General features: G+C 46.8%; 2 protein-coding genes across 4 annotated transcripts; both read left to right on the top strand.

Moving 5' to 3' along the window:
• Positions 1-2,591: 2,591 nt before the first annotated feature.
• Positions 2,592-3,404, top strand: LOC148295484 (uncharacterized). Its single transcript, XM_088250207.1, has 2 exons — positions 2,592-2,672; positions 2,751-3,404. The coding sequence occupies exons 1-2, from the start codon at positions 2,592-2,594 to the stop codon at positions 3,402-3,404; spliced, it is 735 nt and encodes a 244-aa protein (XP_088106333.1).
• Positions 3,405-13,252: 9,848 nt separating this feature from the next.
• On the top strand, positions 13,253-15,290 carry LOC110760742 (F-box protein At1g49990). Of its 3 annotated transcripts, none has more exons than XM_021963061.2 (2): positions 13,253-13,399; positions 13,686-15,290. In XM_021963061.2, exon 2 carries the CDS (start codon positions 13,767-13,769, stop codon positions 15,054-15,056), a length of 1,290 nt encoding a protein of 429 aa, XP_021818753.1. In that variant the 5' UTR covers positions 13,253-13,399; positions 13,686-13,766; the 3' UTR covers positions 15,057-15,290. The 3 variants fall into 3 exon arrangements, with proteins under 3 accessions (XP_021818753.1, XP_021818751.1, XP_021818752.1); XM_021963059.2 differs by having other exon boundaries at positions 13,650-15,290; XM_021963060.2 differs by having other exon boundaries at positions 13,647-15,290.
• Positions 15,291-16,986: the final 1,696 nt, after the last annotated feature.

Raw genomic sequence — 16,986 nt, 5'->3', positions numbered from 1 at the left:
GTGGAGGGTCAGATATGGTACAAACAGTAGTCCCCCAAGTTACCAATTGAGGAGCGATTTCTCGGTTGGGGACTTGAATATGTCTTCGGCATTCTGACCCGAACTCAATAGAATCGTTGTTGCCGATGGTGGCATGTAGTCCCCCAAGTGCCCGAGCGAGTGAGCTTGGATAAGAGACGGCATGATGCGTCGATTGTTATAGGGGGTGAGTGAAAACTCATCAATGTGAACCTGCCGTTCGGCACGAGAAGTGAGTGAGAACTCATCAATGTGCGCCCGCCGTTCGGCACGAGAGGTGAGTGAAAACTCATCAATGTGCGCCTGCCGTTCGGCACGAGAGGTGAGTGAGAACTCATCAATGTGCGCCTGCCGTTCGGCACGAGAGGTGAGTGAAAACTCATCAATGTGCGCCTGCCGTTGGTTGGTGGAGTTGTGCTCAAAGGTGGCTAGATCTGCCACGTTCGGGAAGGTGAAGCGTCTCTGAGGATTAGAAACGTGTCAACTGACAACGTTTGGTCTCCCCCATGCATGCGTGACGGCACGGCTGCGAAGAGTCGCGGTGTTTCGTATCCCGATGCGTCGTTTCGCTTCCCGATGCTAAATCGGCTTTATAAATGTGAGGAGGAGACGAGAGTTCAAATACTTGGAAATTTCTGAGAGCAAAGAGAGCTTGTGAGAGGCGATTTCCGGCAACCGTGCGAAGGCGGAGCAGGCGATTTCCGGCGAGGTTGAACAAGGCGGAGGCGATTTCCGGCGAGTTTGAGCCACCGTGCAAACAAGGTATGTTGCCGTGTTTTCATATTTCCGTGGATCAAAGTGTGGAATTCCATGAATTTTGTTTGAACAATGTATGAACGAGCATGAACACGCATGAACACGCGTGAACATAGTGTTTTTAGGAGGTAGAATAGGATTTTGATTCTAGCATAGCCCTTAGTGTCCCTTCGTGTGTTGTTTGTAGATGTCAGATACCGAATCCGAGCGTAGGCGTAGTCCGAGGGCATTCGAGGATGAGTCGTCCTCGGGGAGTTCTGCCGAAGAGAGTGGGAGTTCTGAATCTGCAAGCTCTTCGAGCTGTGAGATACTGGAGGGGGCAGGAGAGCGTGCCGAGGCTGGGGGCACTTCAACGAAAGTGCCTGGGGGTGGTGAGCCTTCGACTTCGGGTCGTGAGGCCGAATGGGGTGGCGTGTCTGTTGCCGCCCCAGGGGAAGGGGTGTTGAGGGTCGTGAGGGGTAGACAACGGATCCCGATGGCAAAGCCCACGAAACCTGTGTTCGGAGTAGACGACTTAGAGCTGAACACACTAACCGAATCTGAGTTGGCTAAGATTCGGTCGGAGTACAATATTCCGGAATCGGTAGGGATGCGTATTCCGGGGCCCTTAGAGTCGCTTAGTGACAATGACAAGGGGGTGGTCTTCTTCACCGACGTGTTTAAGCATGGGCTTCGGCTACCGTTGAGGCATTCGGTGCAGAAGATCCTGGCGGCGATCGGCTATGCACCGGGGCAGTATAATCCAAACTTTTGGATTACGTTGCTCGGGACAATAGCGGCGTTCAGCTTGGCTGGTGAGGGGGAGCCAAGCTACGAACAGTTCGCCCAGCTGTACAGTGTGACGAGGGCAAAGAGTGCCGATCACGGAGGGTGGGTTCAGTCCAACTGTCTCTCGGCAGGGCAGCGTGGGCACTTCGTGGTTGGGGTGCCGAACTCTCAAAAGACCTGGCGCAAGCGTCAGGTGATTGTCTGTGGTGATTGGGAGTCAGCACCAGGAGTGATCGTTGAGAGGCGGATCCCTACGACCTTCCAGACAGTCGGTAGGATAGGACCTACCGTTCGGCAGGGTTTTTTTGTTTTTTGTTTTTTTTTTATTTTTTTATTTTTTTTTTTTTACTGACCGTTTGCAAGTTGGTTTTAGTGTCCTTGAAACGGCCGGCCGCACCGATCCGAGAGATAGAGGCGATAGAGCGGGTGCGAGCAAAGATTGCCGAAGAAGATCGCTTTTTTAAGGAGCTGCTCTACTTTCGGAATCTGTTCAAGGCAGGCCTGATCGGTAGGGCCGAACACGATCGGAGGGTGAAGGAGGAAGAGGAAGAAGAAAAAAGGCAGAGTAAGAGATGCCGTTCGGCAGGGTCTGTTTTGTCGATTTTCCTATGCTGCCGTTTCCTTTCTGACTTTGTGTTTTTTTTGCAGTGGCAGGAGGGAGGCCTATGAGCGAGGCGACGAGGAGGCGTCTAGAGGGGCAAGGGGCGCCAAAGACGAAGAAGGTTCAGTCCCCCGGGCCGAAGAAGAGGAGGACGGCAGGGCCAGCGGGAGGGACGTCGGCGGATGAGCAGACGGTGGCTGATCGCCGCCGAGAGAAGCGGGTGGCCGAAGCTGAAGTTGTTCGGGAGGTCCACCTGCAGGTCACTGGCAAAAGGATGATCGAAGGGGCTCTCGATGCGACCCCGCTGCCGAAGCGTCCGAGGGGTCCTAATGAGGGGACATCGGTGCTGATTCCCGATGATGAAGGAGAGGGAGAGGAGGGGCCGGTGAACGTTGCATGCCCTCGGAAGGTCGTGCCGTTCATCAACAGCATGATCGATGGCGCCCAAATGGAGTTATCTGAGATCGAGCAGCTGTCGATGAAGACGTTGCGTGAGCAGACCAGACGTGCCTTCCGGCTTCAGGCTGCAGTAAGTGTGTATAGGTGTTTTGTTGTCAAGTGTCTTTTGATTCGGTACGTACTAATCTGTCTGTCGTTTGTTTTGCAGGCTGATATGGAAATGTGGCTCTGCGTCAAGCGAGCTGTCAATGCTGTCGAACGGTACCAGAAGAAATTCGAGGAAAGCCGTTCGAAGATCGCTGAAGCCGGGAAGCTCATCCAGGAAGCCGATCGGCGGGCCGAAGAGAATGCTGCGAAGATTGCAGAGTTATCTTCGAAAGTGGCGGCAACGGAGGTGGAGCTGGTTGCGGCCCAGGAGGCGAAGGCTGCGGTGGAGGTGGTGTTGGATGCGGCCGAACGGTCGCATGCCAGGGAGCTGGAAGAAGCGAAGGCGAAAGCCGTTGCTGAATACCGTTCCACGGAGGAGTTCACGCTGATGCTGGACAAAGAGGTTATGGAGCAGTGTGACGATCTGCTGTACCGATTCAAGCGGTACAACGCAGACAAAAAGCTAAACATGAACTTCCTCCGGGATCCACCGCCGTTGCCGGAAAAGGTGACCGAAGAGATGGTGGAGGCGTACAAGGGTGAGGATGCCGAGCCCAAGGAAACCGATGACACCGAATCTAGCAGCGAGGAGGATGAGGGCCATCCTACACCGACCGTAACAAGCGCGCCGATCGCCGAAGCGTCAACCGTTGCCGAGCCTGCGTCTGCCGTTCCTGATGCTGAAGAAGCTGCTGCCGATCCCCCTTTAGCTTAGATCTGTTTACCTTCATTTTTGCATATTTTGGGAATGTAAAAACAATTTTTTTGAAATATGCCGAACGGCATTGTGTTGATACAGTTTGCCCTTCGTTTGTGGCTATTTTATCCAATGTTTACTTGCGTTCGGTTGATTTGTTAACTCCAATATTCGTGTATGTGTGCATGCCGTTGGTAACATATTTAGAGTAAAATACCGTTTGTTTTGGGCAATGCTGTATGTGTAGAATAGGGATTGTATTAAAATAAACCGGTTACAAAATTGACGACCGAAGGTGATGACTGAAGGTGCAAGCACTTGTACAAAGGTGATGGCCAAAGGTGAAAACCGAAGATGATATCATTTGTAGTAGTATTTGAGGTGCTCTACATTCCAAGGGTGGCCGAGGGTTTGACCATCAGTACCACGCAGTTGGTAAGTTCCCGGTCGGCAGATTTTGACAATTTCATAAGGACCTTCCCATGAAGGGCCAAGGGTGCCTTCGTTGGAGTCCTTTGTGGCGGGGGAGACCTTACGTAGAACCCAGTCCTTCACCCTAAACGATCAGCGTTTGACGTGCAAGTCGTAGTAGCGAGCGGTTCGTTGCTTGTAGGCAGCGTTCCGGAGCTGAGCCTGGAAACGGTGTTCATCAATGAGGTCTAAGTTGAGCGTGAGCAGGGCTTCGTTTTGCTCTGGCTTGTAAGATGCCGTTCGGCACGAAGGTGCGTTGATCTCGACTGGAACAACGGCTTCGGTACCAAAGGCAAGGGAAAATGGCGTCTCGCCAGTCGACCGTCGGTAGGAGGTGTTGATAGCCCATAATGCTTCCGGAAGGAGATCGGGCCACGCTCCTTTAGCTACCCCAAGCTTCTTTTTCAGCGTCTTCTTGATGATCTTGTTGATGGCTTCGACTTGGCCGTTCGATTGTGGATGTGCTGGAGAGGCGAAGAACAAGTTGATCCCGAATCGGTGGCATAGGTGCCGAAACTGAGAGGAGTCGAATTGTTTTCCGTTGTCGGTGATTATTGCGTTCGGGAGGCCGAATCGACAAATAATATTCTTTCATACGAAATGTTCAACCCTGGCTGCAGTGATTGTTGCCAAAGCTTCGGCTTCGGTCCATTTTGTAAAGTAGTCGACCACGACGATGGCGTACTTGAGCTGTCCTATCCCTTGGGGCATGGGGCCGATGAGATCTAAACCTCATTGAGCAAAGGGCCATGGGCTAACAATCGGAGAGAGTGGTTCGGCAGGCAGTTTTGGAACGGAGCCGAAACGCTGGCATTGATCGCACTTCCGGACCAGGGTGGTGGCATCGGCATGGAGAGTCGGCCAGTAGTACCCTTGCCGAATGGTTTTGAAAGCCAATGATCGGGCCCCAGAATGGTCCCCACAGGTTCCCTCTTGAATCTCTCGTAGGACGTAGTTTCCTTGCTGCGGGGTCATGCACCGAAGCAATGGTAAGGAATGACCACGCCGATAGAGAATCTGATTCAGAAGGAGGTATCGTGCCGATCGGCGGCGGATAGTCTTAGCTTCAGATTTGTTGTCAGGCAACGTGCCGTTTGCGAGGTAGGCGTGGATAGGATCCATCCAACTTGGGTCCTGCCGAACGGCATGTATCTCGAGATCGGTGGTGTTGCGCCGAGCGAGGATCTCGATCGGCACATGGCGCCCTACGTTGTCGTCGATCGCCGATGCAAGGCGTGAGAGAGCATCGGCGTGGCTGTTCTCGGATCTGGGGATCTGTTGAACTTGGTACGCAGTGAAGTGGTGGAGCAATCGGCGAGCGTGTGTCAAGTAGGCAACCATCGAAGTATCCTTGGCTTCGAATTCAGTCAGTATCTGATTGACGACAAGTTGTGAGTCGCTACAGATCCTGAGTTGCTGAGCGCCCATTTCTTTAGCGAGCCGAAGGCCTGCCAACAGAGCTTCATATTCGGCTTCGTTGTTGGAAGTCCGGAATTGGAATCGGATGGCATATTCGATGGTTGTCTGGTCAGGGGCCTTGAGTACTAAGCCAGCTCTGCTGCCCTGTCGGTTGGACGAACCGTCCACGTAGAGTGTCCAAAGGGGGATCGTTGGATTAAAGATTCCTTCGGTCGGGTGGGCGACTGGCACAATCGAAGATGAATCGGAGGCGGGGTCCGTCGGATCTGGCCCTTCGGGCGCGGTCAACTCAGAGATGAAATCGGCTACAGCCTGTCCTTTCTCGGTAGGACGAGGGTGGTAGTGGATGTCGAATTCGCCGAGCTCGATGGCCCATTTGACTAGCCGACCTGAGGTCTCCGGTCTCTGTAGTATCTGGCGCAGAGGCTGATTGGTGAGGACGGTAACGCTGTGAGCCTGAAAGTACGGTCGAAGCTTGCATGCTGAAAGGACGAGAGCGTATGCGAGTTTTTCTAGCTCGGGGTACCGAATCTCAGCGTCTTGCAAAGCATGACTAGTGTAGAAAATGGGGAGTTCTATGCCGTTCGGCTTGCGAATGAGCACAGAGCTAAGTGCCGTTGCCGAAACCGAGAGGTAGAGGATGAGTTCTTCGCCGGGAAGAGGGGTGGATAATAGGGGTGCTCTGCTCATGTAGGCCTTAAGATCTTGGAAGGCGCGATCGCATTCGGCAGTCCAGACAATCTGCCGTTTGCTTCCTTTGAGGGCTTTGAAGAATGGAGCACACCGATCGGTAGCCTTCGATATGAATCGGGCCAGAGCGGCGACACGCCCAGTCAGACTCTGAATATCCTTCTGTGTCTTCGATACCTGCATGTCGAGTAATGCCTTGATTTTTTCAGGGTTGGCCTCGATTCCTCGTTGGCTGATCATGAAGCCGAGAAATTTGCCCGAGGAAACGCCGAAGGCACACTTGCTCGGGTTGAGGCGCATGTTGTACTTTTTCAAGACGCCGAACATGAGCGAGAGGTTGTGGAGATGGGAATCGGCCGTTCTGCTTTTGACCAGCATGTCGTCCACATAAACTTCCATCGAGGTGCCAATGAGGTCGGAAAAAATTTTGTTGACCAATTGCTGGTATGTTGCCCCAGCGTTCTTTAAGCCGAACGGCATGACCTTGTAGCAGTAAAGTCCCTTGTCGGTGATGAATGCCGTGTGTTCGCGATCGGCAGGGCTCATGAATATTTGGTTGTAGCCTGAGTATGCATCCATGAAGCTGAGAAGTTCATGGCCTGCCGTGGCATCTACCATCTGATCGATCCGTGGCAGAGGAAAGCTGTCCTTTGGGCAAGCCTTGTTTAAATCGGTATAGTCTTGACACATTCTCCAGGCGCCGTTTGATTTTTTGACTAAAACCGAATTTGCCAACCAAATTGGGTAGGTTACTTCCTGGATGAAGCCAATGGTCTTCAGTTTGTCTACTTCGAGCCTCATTGCTTCATACCGTTCGGCATCGTAGGCCCGCCGTTTCTGCCTGATGGGTTTGAAAGTGGGGCAGATGCTGAGCTTGTGGCTGATGACGCTCGGGGCGATGCCGGGCATATCGTCGTATGACCAGGCGAAGACTTCTGCATTGGTGCGCAGGAAGGTGATAAAATCGGCCCTCAGTGCCGAACTCAGGGTGGTACCAATTCGAACATGTCTGTCCGGTTGTGCTTCGGAGAGGATGACCGATTCTAAATCTTCAGCGGGTTGCGCTTGTGGGGTTACGGCCTCATCCCGGGGGTCATCCGGTTTGTCCGTTCCCCTACTGTTCGGTACGCTCAAGTTGGTGGCGACCGAGTATGTTTCGCGAAGCGCAACCCTTGCCGATTCTTTGGTTGCCAAAACGTAACACGTCCGTGCACTCAATTGGTCCCCTCGCACCTGGCCGACGCCAGCGTGTGTGGGGAACTTGAGGAGGAGCATGTGTGGTGACAGCATGGCCTTCATTTTCGTGAGTGCCGTCCTGCCGATGATAGCGTTGTATGCCGTTGGGCAGTCGACCACTAGGAAATGAGTGTAGATGACCGTTCGTCTGGGGATGGTACCGACGGCGAATGGGAGCTGGACACTGCCGATTGGTTCAACCACGTCGCCAGAGAAGCTCAGGAGAGGGGTGATGTCTTTGTTCAGATGCCGAGGATCTACGCCAAGGGCGTTGAAAGCGTCGGCGAATAGCACATTGACTGAACTACCGGTGTCTATAAGGATTCGGCCTACATCAAAATCTGAGATATCGGCCCGTATGATCATGGGATCGGAGTGGGGGAAGATGATGCCTCGCTCCTCCTCTTCAGAAAAGGTGATAGGTTCCCAACCGTTTCGTTGAATCTTGTCATTGCGTCCTCCCGCTACGCTGAGGATCTGCGGATGCCGAACGGCACGAACGTAGTTTTTGACGGATCGGTTGCTGGCTTCGGCAATGGGCGCTCCTCCACTGATCATATTGATCTGCCGATTCAACGATTTATCCGTTGCTGATTTGGTGTTTAAATACTGATCCAGCTTTCCGTCGTTGATGAGGCGTTCGACAATTTTGCGAAGTGCGATGCATGATTCCGTATCGTGGCCGTTGTACTGGTGGTACCGACAGAAGACACCGGTGTCCTTTTCACTCTGCCGAGGGAGTTTTCGATTGTTCGGCTTCGGTATCATATCCCCTTCGGTCAGGAGAACATGCTCATAGGTAGTGTTGAGCAAAGTGAAGATTTCGTCTGGCCGATTCCTCTTGTTGTTGTCCTGCCGATCCCGGAAATTGTCCTTCCGCTTATTTCGTTGCGTGGAAAAAGCAGGGACAGGGGGTGCCGTTCGGTAGGGGTCCAGGTTTGCCGATCGATTGACCGGGAATCGGTCGTAATTTTGCGTTGGAGGCTGATCGGTCGACGCCGTTTTGCTTATTAGGGCCGAAGCCGATCCTTTGGAGTTGAAATGTTCGGCCTTGGCGTGGATGGCTGCCTGCTTCATTAACTCGGAGTAAGTGGTCCAGTTGCTGCTGTGGACTAGATACCGAAACTGAGACGACCGAAGGCCGCTTTTGAAGGCGCCGAAGGCTGCCCTGTCATCAGTTTCTGGGCATCGGGAGTACTCATGGCTGAACCTAGCCGCATACTCTCTCAATGGCTCATCGTCCTGCTGCCGAACGGTGTAGAGGTCATCGGCAGAATATAGGCGATCGGTCTGAATCATAAAATGGTTGAGGAAGCTTTGCTTTAACTGATCGAACGAGTCGACCGTACCTGGCTCCATTCGGTAGAACCAATTCAGAGCAGCTCCGGTTAGGGTAGAGGGGAATACTAAACACTGACCTTCATCTGTCAGAGCTTTACAACCCAAAGCTGATTGGAAGGTATGAATGTGGATAACGGGATCTTCCACCCCTGAGTAGAACGAGATTCGGAGTGCTTGGACCTCTTTCTCGTGTCTGAATGTCCGGATTCGATCGGTGAATGGCCCTGGCTGTACTGTTCCCCAAGTTGGTGTCCGAGCCTGGTTTTAATCCTCCTCAATGCGATTCATCTTCTGTAGGAGGAGACGAATGGTTGGATCGGTAGAGGGAAGATCATCACCAAAGGGCTCGATCGCTCGGTTCCTCGTGCGCTGGTCAGCATTGTGACCTCGTTTTTCCCGATCCTCAGTTCGGTTGGGGCTTCTTTCGCAGTTTCCTCTTTGCCGATCGTTATGTTGGGTCGATTGGTGGCTGTAGTTTTTTGTAGAGGGCCCTGCTGATGAGATGGTGGTTCCTGGAGATGTTGGAACGTAATCTGATTCGTCCGTTTCTTCCAGACCGATCGTACCGTACCGCCGGCGTATGGGGGATTTCGGTCCGAGAGCCTCCAATCGCCGATCGTCAAGCTTCGCCCGGACCTGGATGGGTGAGGATTGCCGTTCCCTCCGCCGATCGTTGATCCTCTCACGACAATCGGAGTAAACTCGATATTCGGGATGACGCTCCTTTGGAGTGGGCACGAACAGTCGTCGGGAGACAGTCGGTTCGTGCGGGGCCTGCCGCTTCCCTCTATCCTGGACAGTGGGCTTCCGTACGCTTCTAAATGATTTCTCCTGCCGAAGCTGTGTGGTTGGTTCCCGACCGTCCTGCAACTGGGCGGAGAATGTTTGCTGGTGATGCAGCTGCCTCTGGGTGTCATCCAGTTTAGAGGCGAGAATGTTGTTGTGCTCCTGCATCCTTGCCATATCCTGCTGTAGGGTCTCCATACGAGCCTCTAGAGTGGTCGGTCGAGCAGGCGTGTCCGTTCGTGGCGTCTGAAGCAAGGGAGCTAGACTTGGCTCGCCGCCGAGGCCGAGGATAGGGCTATCGGAAGGGAGGACCGAAGATGGATTCATTTTTTGGTCTCAGAGTTTTGGAGATATGGGTTGATCGATAAGTGATTCCCACATACGGCGCCAATCTGTTGGCACTAAAACTGAACAGATAGAGATGAGTGCAACTTACAAGAGATGTGGACGATCTAGCAGATCGATTGAGTGATAGGCAGAGATTCTCCCTGTCCTTGGATGCTGATCCTGAAGGGAAGATAAGCGAAGCTCGTGAGGTCTATGGAACCGGTGTGGAACCAGCCTAAGACCCTCCGATGCTCAAGTAAGATTGTTTATAAGAGCTCCTGTTGTTGACCATATAAAAGTATAAAAGTCAAGCTGAAAAGTCTTACCCCTGTATTGTAGTGAATGGGCTTATTTATAGAAGGCATCTTGTGTGCTCTTAGTACTCATTTTCGATGTGGGACTCGTGGGAGGGCCCTATGAGGTTGACACGAGTCCTTAGATATTTCAGGCGGGTGCTTCGAGGTTGATTCTGCAGAATCGGTAGGGAATACCGATTGTAGGCTGTGTTGGGCTTATGATGATCTTTTGCTGCTTTGAGACAATATCATCAGTAGCCGATGCTGATTGTTCGGAGCCTTGGGCATTTGGGGAGTTTAAGTGATGCACGTGTCGTTGGATGAGTGGAGGGTCAGATATGGTACAAACAACAAGGAAAGCCATGACTGAAGCAAGCCCTACTCTAGCTCTCAGATCTGAGATATAAGATCTCAGATTTGAGATTTGATCTAAAAGGACCGCCCAAAGCCAAAGAAACGCCCTAAAAAAACTAGGGAGATAACAAACTCTGTCAAAAACAAGGAGATAGCCAAAAAAATGGAGGCATCGGGGTGAAAAGAAAATCAGAAGAGAAAGGGGTTGCTGGGTTGTTTTGGGAGAGATGAGCTTACAAAAGAAAAGGGGTAAGTTTCGATTTGTTTGAGCAGTAGGAGACGAGAGGTTGAGGAGAGAGAACGAGAGGTGGGTAATCCATAAATAATTGTTGTAATTGCCTTATTTGTATGGGGCTATTTTTTAAATAGCCCACGTCGCGGTTTTGCTTTGTAGTGGCTTAGGGTTTCAAGGCACCACATCTATTATCCAATATATACTTTAGCCTTTCCTTGTTTGTTGGTGTGCCCTAATAAATCTCTATTTTCTCTTGTTGGTTTTCGGCACAACATGAGAGGAAGCAGTAGCTCTCTGTCGTCCTTGTCACGAAGAAAACCATGGAGATTGATAAATATTGATGATCTCCCGGATGCTGTATTGATTGAACTACTCTGTCGACTATCTTGCAGTAAACTAATTTTTCGATGCAAGTGCGTGTGCAAGCGTTGGTTCACCCTCATCTCCGATCCTTATTTTGCTGACCACTATCTACGTCAGCAAAGTGATAAGAGAAGACACATAATACGCACCCTGATATATGCAAGGGAATACGTGGTAAGACTGAGATTCTACCCTTGGACAAACCCAACTGTTGTAGCGACATATAATGACTTAATTTTGTGTTATGGAAACTTGAACCGTTACTGCATATGCAATCCATGCACGATGCAATGGGTTGCTCTTCCTCGCATTCCCACTTTCACCATACACCGCCACTCTGAGGTACGAGTGGGATTCATCTGCGATATCCCCTGCTATAACTACAAGGAAGACGAACACGAAGATCAGAAAGGACATGTCATGCATCATAATGCTGTGTATAGGTGCAAGGTTGTGAGAATTCGTCCTCCAGAGAAGGGTTATTATGATTTTTCCTTCGAATTGATTGTGGACATTTTCTCTTCCGAGACTGGTGAATGGAGTGAGGCAGTTGTATCGTCCCCACGAGCCATTACTTTGAATGGTCTTAGCTTTCATCACCAAGGAATATTGTATTGGTTGGGTCGGGAGGAAAATGGTTGCTCTATTATTTTTGGGTTGGATCCGTTTAGTGATAAACCTAAGTGTCTTTTCATTGCACTTGATGAGCCTTTAAATGACCTCCGGCACTTTGGTGTTTGCGGAGGTTGCATACGGATGTGTGGCTTGGACATGGCTACCAGAAGTCTGATTGTATTTTATTTGAAAGCAGAAGAAGATGGCAAATTGTGTTTGAGTAAACGCATGGTTTATTCGTTGGACCAAAATATGTACCTGGATAATGAATCGAATGTTAGCCTGCGACCCTTCGATCCAAAAAATGAGGATGTTTGCTATCTGTATGTGAATGGAGAAAGTGTCAAGTACAAGTACAATTTTCGTACCAGAAAGTGGTCAAAGATCGTTGAAAAGATTCCAGACAAAATTTCCCACAGCTTTGTGCATGTGCTGCCATGGTGGCCAACACCAGTTCCTAGACTCCCACAACATGCATGCCCAGCAGCAAGGCCATGGCGGAGGAAACGAGGCAAGCAAATTTAATATATATTATACATACATAATGTAATCCAATTGATTGTCATTCTTGTCCTCCCAAAATCACTGTCAAAACAATGCATGGTTTATTCGATGGACCAAAATATGTATCCGGATGATGCATTGTTTGTTTGGCTGCTACGTTTCGATCCAAACAATCAGGATGTTTGCTATCTATTTGTGGATGGAGGTATTGTCATGCACAACATTATTTGTGGATGGACATAAAATTGTGGGCCTAGGGCAGAGAACAAAATTGTGAAGTTGAAATAAGTATATGAAGGTTTTCTTTAGATTGGTCTCTTGCCAACGAACGGTGTGCAAAACCACACCAACGAATCATATCATAGAAGACAATTTGCATCTGGTGTTGGGTATACTCAATTATCAAAATCATCCATCCCATCTTGAGTCTTTACCAGGTAAAATCCACAATTTCAACACTATCTATCGATTAAGAATTCGAAAATTCATTGAGTTTTTAAATAAATAAATAAATAAAACGTACTGCAAAATAAGGTGGTGTTGGGTATCCTATTCAAATAGGGAATTGCAAAAAAAATTATTTTTCTTAAAAACAAAGAGTTCTAAGTATCCTATTTAAGTAGGAAACTCAAAAACTTTAGAAACAAGGACTTCTAAAATTCATGTTTTAATATTCAAATTTATTTGGTATGCAACTTAAAAACAATTTCTAGAAGAAAAATATATATATATATATATATATATATATATATATATATATATTAATTTCTATTTTCAAGTGTTTGGGTGTTTTTGAGTTATTTTATAGTTTAGGTTTTCAAAACTAGATCTAAAAAACAGTGGTTTTAAGTTAAAAACATCACAATCATGCTCTCTATTTTTTAGTTAAAATTTAGTTAAAAACTATTTTAGGAACTCTCTATAAAATTTAAACTCCAATCATGCTCTCTATTTTAGGGAGTCATAAATGCTATAACTATTTTAATTGGTCAATCTCTATTAAAAAATAATATAAAAAATAGTTAACATTAATTAAAAGTTTAAAATAATCATAAAATAAAACAACATTAAATACTTATATCCACTTCTAAGTACGGCTAATGGTAAAAGTTTAAAATTTAAAAAAACAGCGCAAAGGCCCATTTTCCCACCGTCTTGGGCCTATTCAGCTTCCAGCCCAAATCATGAACTGCGGTTGTTTCTGGAAGATTTACTAGTTCAGTGGGGGTTATCGTTGCACTTGTACTCCTCTCCTCCTCCTCCTCCTCCCTCCTCTTCTCTAAGAATCAAAGACCATTTGATTCCTCTGGTTCTTTGTTGTTCCTACTATTTCTGTTTGGGTGCTTAAGAAAATCATCCTCTTCAGTCTTGACCAGGTAAAATCCTTCATTTCCAATTTCCTATTTATTGACAGTAGAATTTCTAACCCTAAATCCCAAATTCTAGATTTAGGGTTCACAAATGCATAGAGTTCTATTGTACCAAGTAACTAAGCAAGCAGTTTCCTGTATTTGGTTTCATTTTGCTGATTCTATTTTAGCTGCATTCGTTTTCTTAGTTTATTTATTTATTTCCTTTATATATTTTCTTGTATGTATTGAAATTTGAAACACCATCTTGAAGTAGATCCTAATTAAGTTGTGCTGCCATTGGAGGAAGCAGTAGAGCCCAGCTGTCCCTTGAAGCGTATCCACCTAAAAAGATAGATCATCATCCGTAAGGCAAAGGCAATCATCGAAATTGATGGATATTCATGATCTCCCTGAGCTTGTGTTGGTTGAAATACTTTGTCGAGTTCCTTGCGGTAAATTCATTTTTCAATGCAAGTGTGTGTGCAAGCGTTGGCTCACTCTCATTTCTGCTCCTTATTTTATTGACCGCTTTTTGCGTCTCCAAAGTCATAGGAAAACACCGACTGTACGCACTTTGATAAGCCGCAATGCGGAGGAATTATTTAACAGAGTTTCGTTGTCCGAAGTGTTAACTCCTATGTTGAAAAGACTCGAGAGTTTCGACCATTTGGAAACAGAGCCAGTTGTGGTAGGGACTTACAATGACTTGATTTTATGCTGCGATAGCTTGTTTGATCAACACAATTACTACATATGCAATCCATACACCATGCAATGGGTTGCTCTTCCTCCCACCCCTACTCGATGCTATGACATTGTACGAGTGGGATTCATCTGTGATAGTCCCTACTATGAGGAAGACGATCCAAATGGACATGTCATCCAGCTTAATGCCAAGTTTAGGTGCAAGGTTGTGAGAATTCTTCCTCCCGATCGTCAATTTGTATTTGATCATGATGAATACTGCTTCAATTTTAATGTGGAGATCTTCTCTTTTGAGACTGGCAAATGGAGCGAGTTAGTTGTATCATCCCCACGAGGAATTTCTTATGATTATCTCGATGCTATGGCCTTTTCGTACAATGGAGTGTTGTATTGGTCGGGTCATGATTATGGCTATTTTCTGGTTCTTGGGTTGGATCCGTTCAAGGACAATAGCAGTACTAGCACTAGTAGTGGTAGTAGCAATGGTGGTGATATTATTGATCATAAATGTCGTTTCGTGGTATTTGCTATGCCTGTAGCCGACCATTTTGTAGTTGAGTGCCTAGGTGTGTGTGGAGGGTTGTTGCGGATGTGTGACTTTGACACAGATACCAAAACTCTGTTTGTTTGGGATTTGAAACGACAAGATCATGATTATATGGTCAAGGGAGCTGGCGAATTGTGTTTGAGTAAACACAACGTTTATTCCTTCGACCAAGATATGTATCCGGATGATGCACGAGTTGTTGAGAGGCTATCTTTCGACCCAAATAATGATGATATTTTTTATCTATATGTGGATGCAGATGTTCTAATGTGCAACATTCGTACAAGAAAGTGGTCAAAGATAGTTGAAAAGAGGAAACTCAATAATTTTTATTTCTTCCCATTCGTACTCCCATGGTGGCCAACACCAGTTCCTAGCCTACCACAACATGCCCACCAGCTAGCCCATGGCGGAGAAACTAGCAGCTAGCTGATATATAGGAAGAATTAAAGTAGTAAACTTTTATTTATTGAAGCTGTATTATCATTTATATTTAATGTATTTTCAGCTAGCAGTGCACTTGTGAAATTTTTTTGCAGGTGACTAGTCAACTGTTCTTCCATGTTATTATAGTGATACGTGACCGGATCACTCTGAATTTCAGTTATTATGTGCACCGACTATTTACTAAATCAGAAATTTTCAATTTGTACCTTGAGTTGAGGCTTGAGCAAGTCCCACAGCAGCTGAATCTGCAATATTCATGCTTTTGTTTGCAGAAATATCTGAAGATACTATTTTGGGTTTTATGTTTGCTGGTGCATGCAGTTGGCCATGTTCTATTTTGTTTGTGCTTTATTAATTTGTTTTCAGATTGCTGGTGATGTTGGTTAACTTCCATGTTGGAGTTGGAGCTATCCAGCAACTCAAGGTCTCCTTTCCTTTGCAATTTGGCTTCTTTCAGATTGAGCCCCATATATTTTGTTGTGTTCTGTTCTATCAGATAATTATTTGCTCTGGTTTTTGCCCTCTTCTAGCTCCACCCTTCTTTTTTGGACTTTATTATGCATTAATTTCTCCATGGCCTTGTTTAATGTGTTTCTCTTCATCTGTATATGCTCATGGCCATCTTGAGCCTGTTTGAACTGCACATTCCTATCAATCTGTTTCATTCATCTTCAACCCAATGTAATTCAAGCTCATTACAAGTAATTTTTTACACTTTCTTTAACCTTGGGTGCTCTGTGTGGCCCTTGTCTACACATTTTTACCTGTAGGCTGTCAGTTTATGATTCCAAAAAAAAAAAAGTTAAGAGACCTGAAAACATTGATCCATTTCTAATTTTTCGTCACAATCCAAACCCAGATGTGAGTTTGAACCTTCAACTCAAAACCCAATGATGCTAAACTCAAAGCCAAATTCTGAGGTTTATGTAAACACATCGAACACCCGAAGTCAATAGAGAGAGGCTATAATGAGGGGTTATAACTTATAACGTGAGCCGTGAGGCCTATTCTCATGTAGAAAAGAGAGAGACTCAAAGAAAATCTGGTGTTTTCAATATACTAGAGAAAAGAAAACATATGAGTCATATCGTATATATACCCATTTGGACCCCAAAAGTCTTGATTTGGTTAGATGTAGATATATTACGAAGATATGTATTATGTATAATATATGTGAGCTCTCATCCCATGCCTGATCATTCTTTACCATCATTTCCAGAAAATAATGAATTTATAACTTTTTATTTAATTGTAACTGCGTTATCATGAATAATTAACAAACAGAAATATCGAAAAGGTAACTAAAGTTGATGGTAACTTCTATTACCTCATATGCGTGATGGTGAAAAAATATGTGTATACCAATGAAGGTTGGTTAGAGTGGAAGGGGCTCTAGTCGCTTAAGCAAGTGGTCTCGGGTTCGAGTCCTTGTAGATGCAGAAAACTTTCTTGGGAGAGGTCTCCGCATATGTGCCCGACAGTATCTCGGAGGATTAGACCTGGGCCATGCCTAGGGATACCTTGGGAAACCGAAAAAAAATATGTGTATGTTCATGCATATTATATATATTGGCTAACAACTCGGATCATTAGATAAGTTGTGAAGTGGATCAAAACGAGTCTTATTAACTTACTAACCAATTAACGTTTAAGGCTCTTTTTTATTATGTACAAGCGATAATCTAAATTGGAGGAGAAAGAATTTCTCTCACGCACACGCTTAAGCTTTATTATGTATATCTTAACATGAAAACACACATGTGCAAATGATGGGTAGCTCTATTTCTTCAGGTTGTAATTAGGATGGTCCACGCGGTGTGGATCTGAGGACGCAGCTTTTGCACCGTGAGAGATATAACCAATAACATTATTGGATATGGCTTTGCGGATCTCTTTGACTTCACTTTATCAG

The sequence above is a fragment of the Prunus avium genome, chromosome 3 (assembly GCF_965620075.1).
Source record: "Prunus avium chromosome 3, drPruAviu1.hap1.1, whole genome shotgun sequence".
NCBI classification, from domain to species: Eukaryota; Viridiplantae; Streptophyta; class Magnoliopsida; order Rosales; family Rosaceae; genus Prunus; species Prunus avium.
The sequence above is the reverse complement of the archived record's forward strand: the minus strand, read 5'-3'. Positions and strand labels throughout refer to the sequence as shown.

Coding starts and splice junctions, on each gene's coding strand:
- LOC148295484 (XM_088250207.1), top strand. CDS start 2,592: ATGGAGTTATCTGAGATCGAGCAGCTGTCGATGAAGACGTTGCGTGAG. Junction 2,673..2,750: donor CCTTCCGGCTTCAGGCTGCA/GTAAGTGTGTAT, acceptor TTTGTTTTGCAG/GCTGATATGGAAATGTGGCT.
- LOC110760742 (XM_021963061.2), top strand. CDS start 13,767: ATGGATATTCATGATCTCCCTGAGCTTGTGTTGGTTGAAATACTTTGT.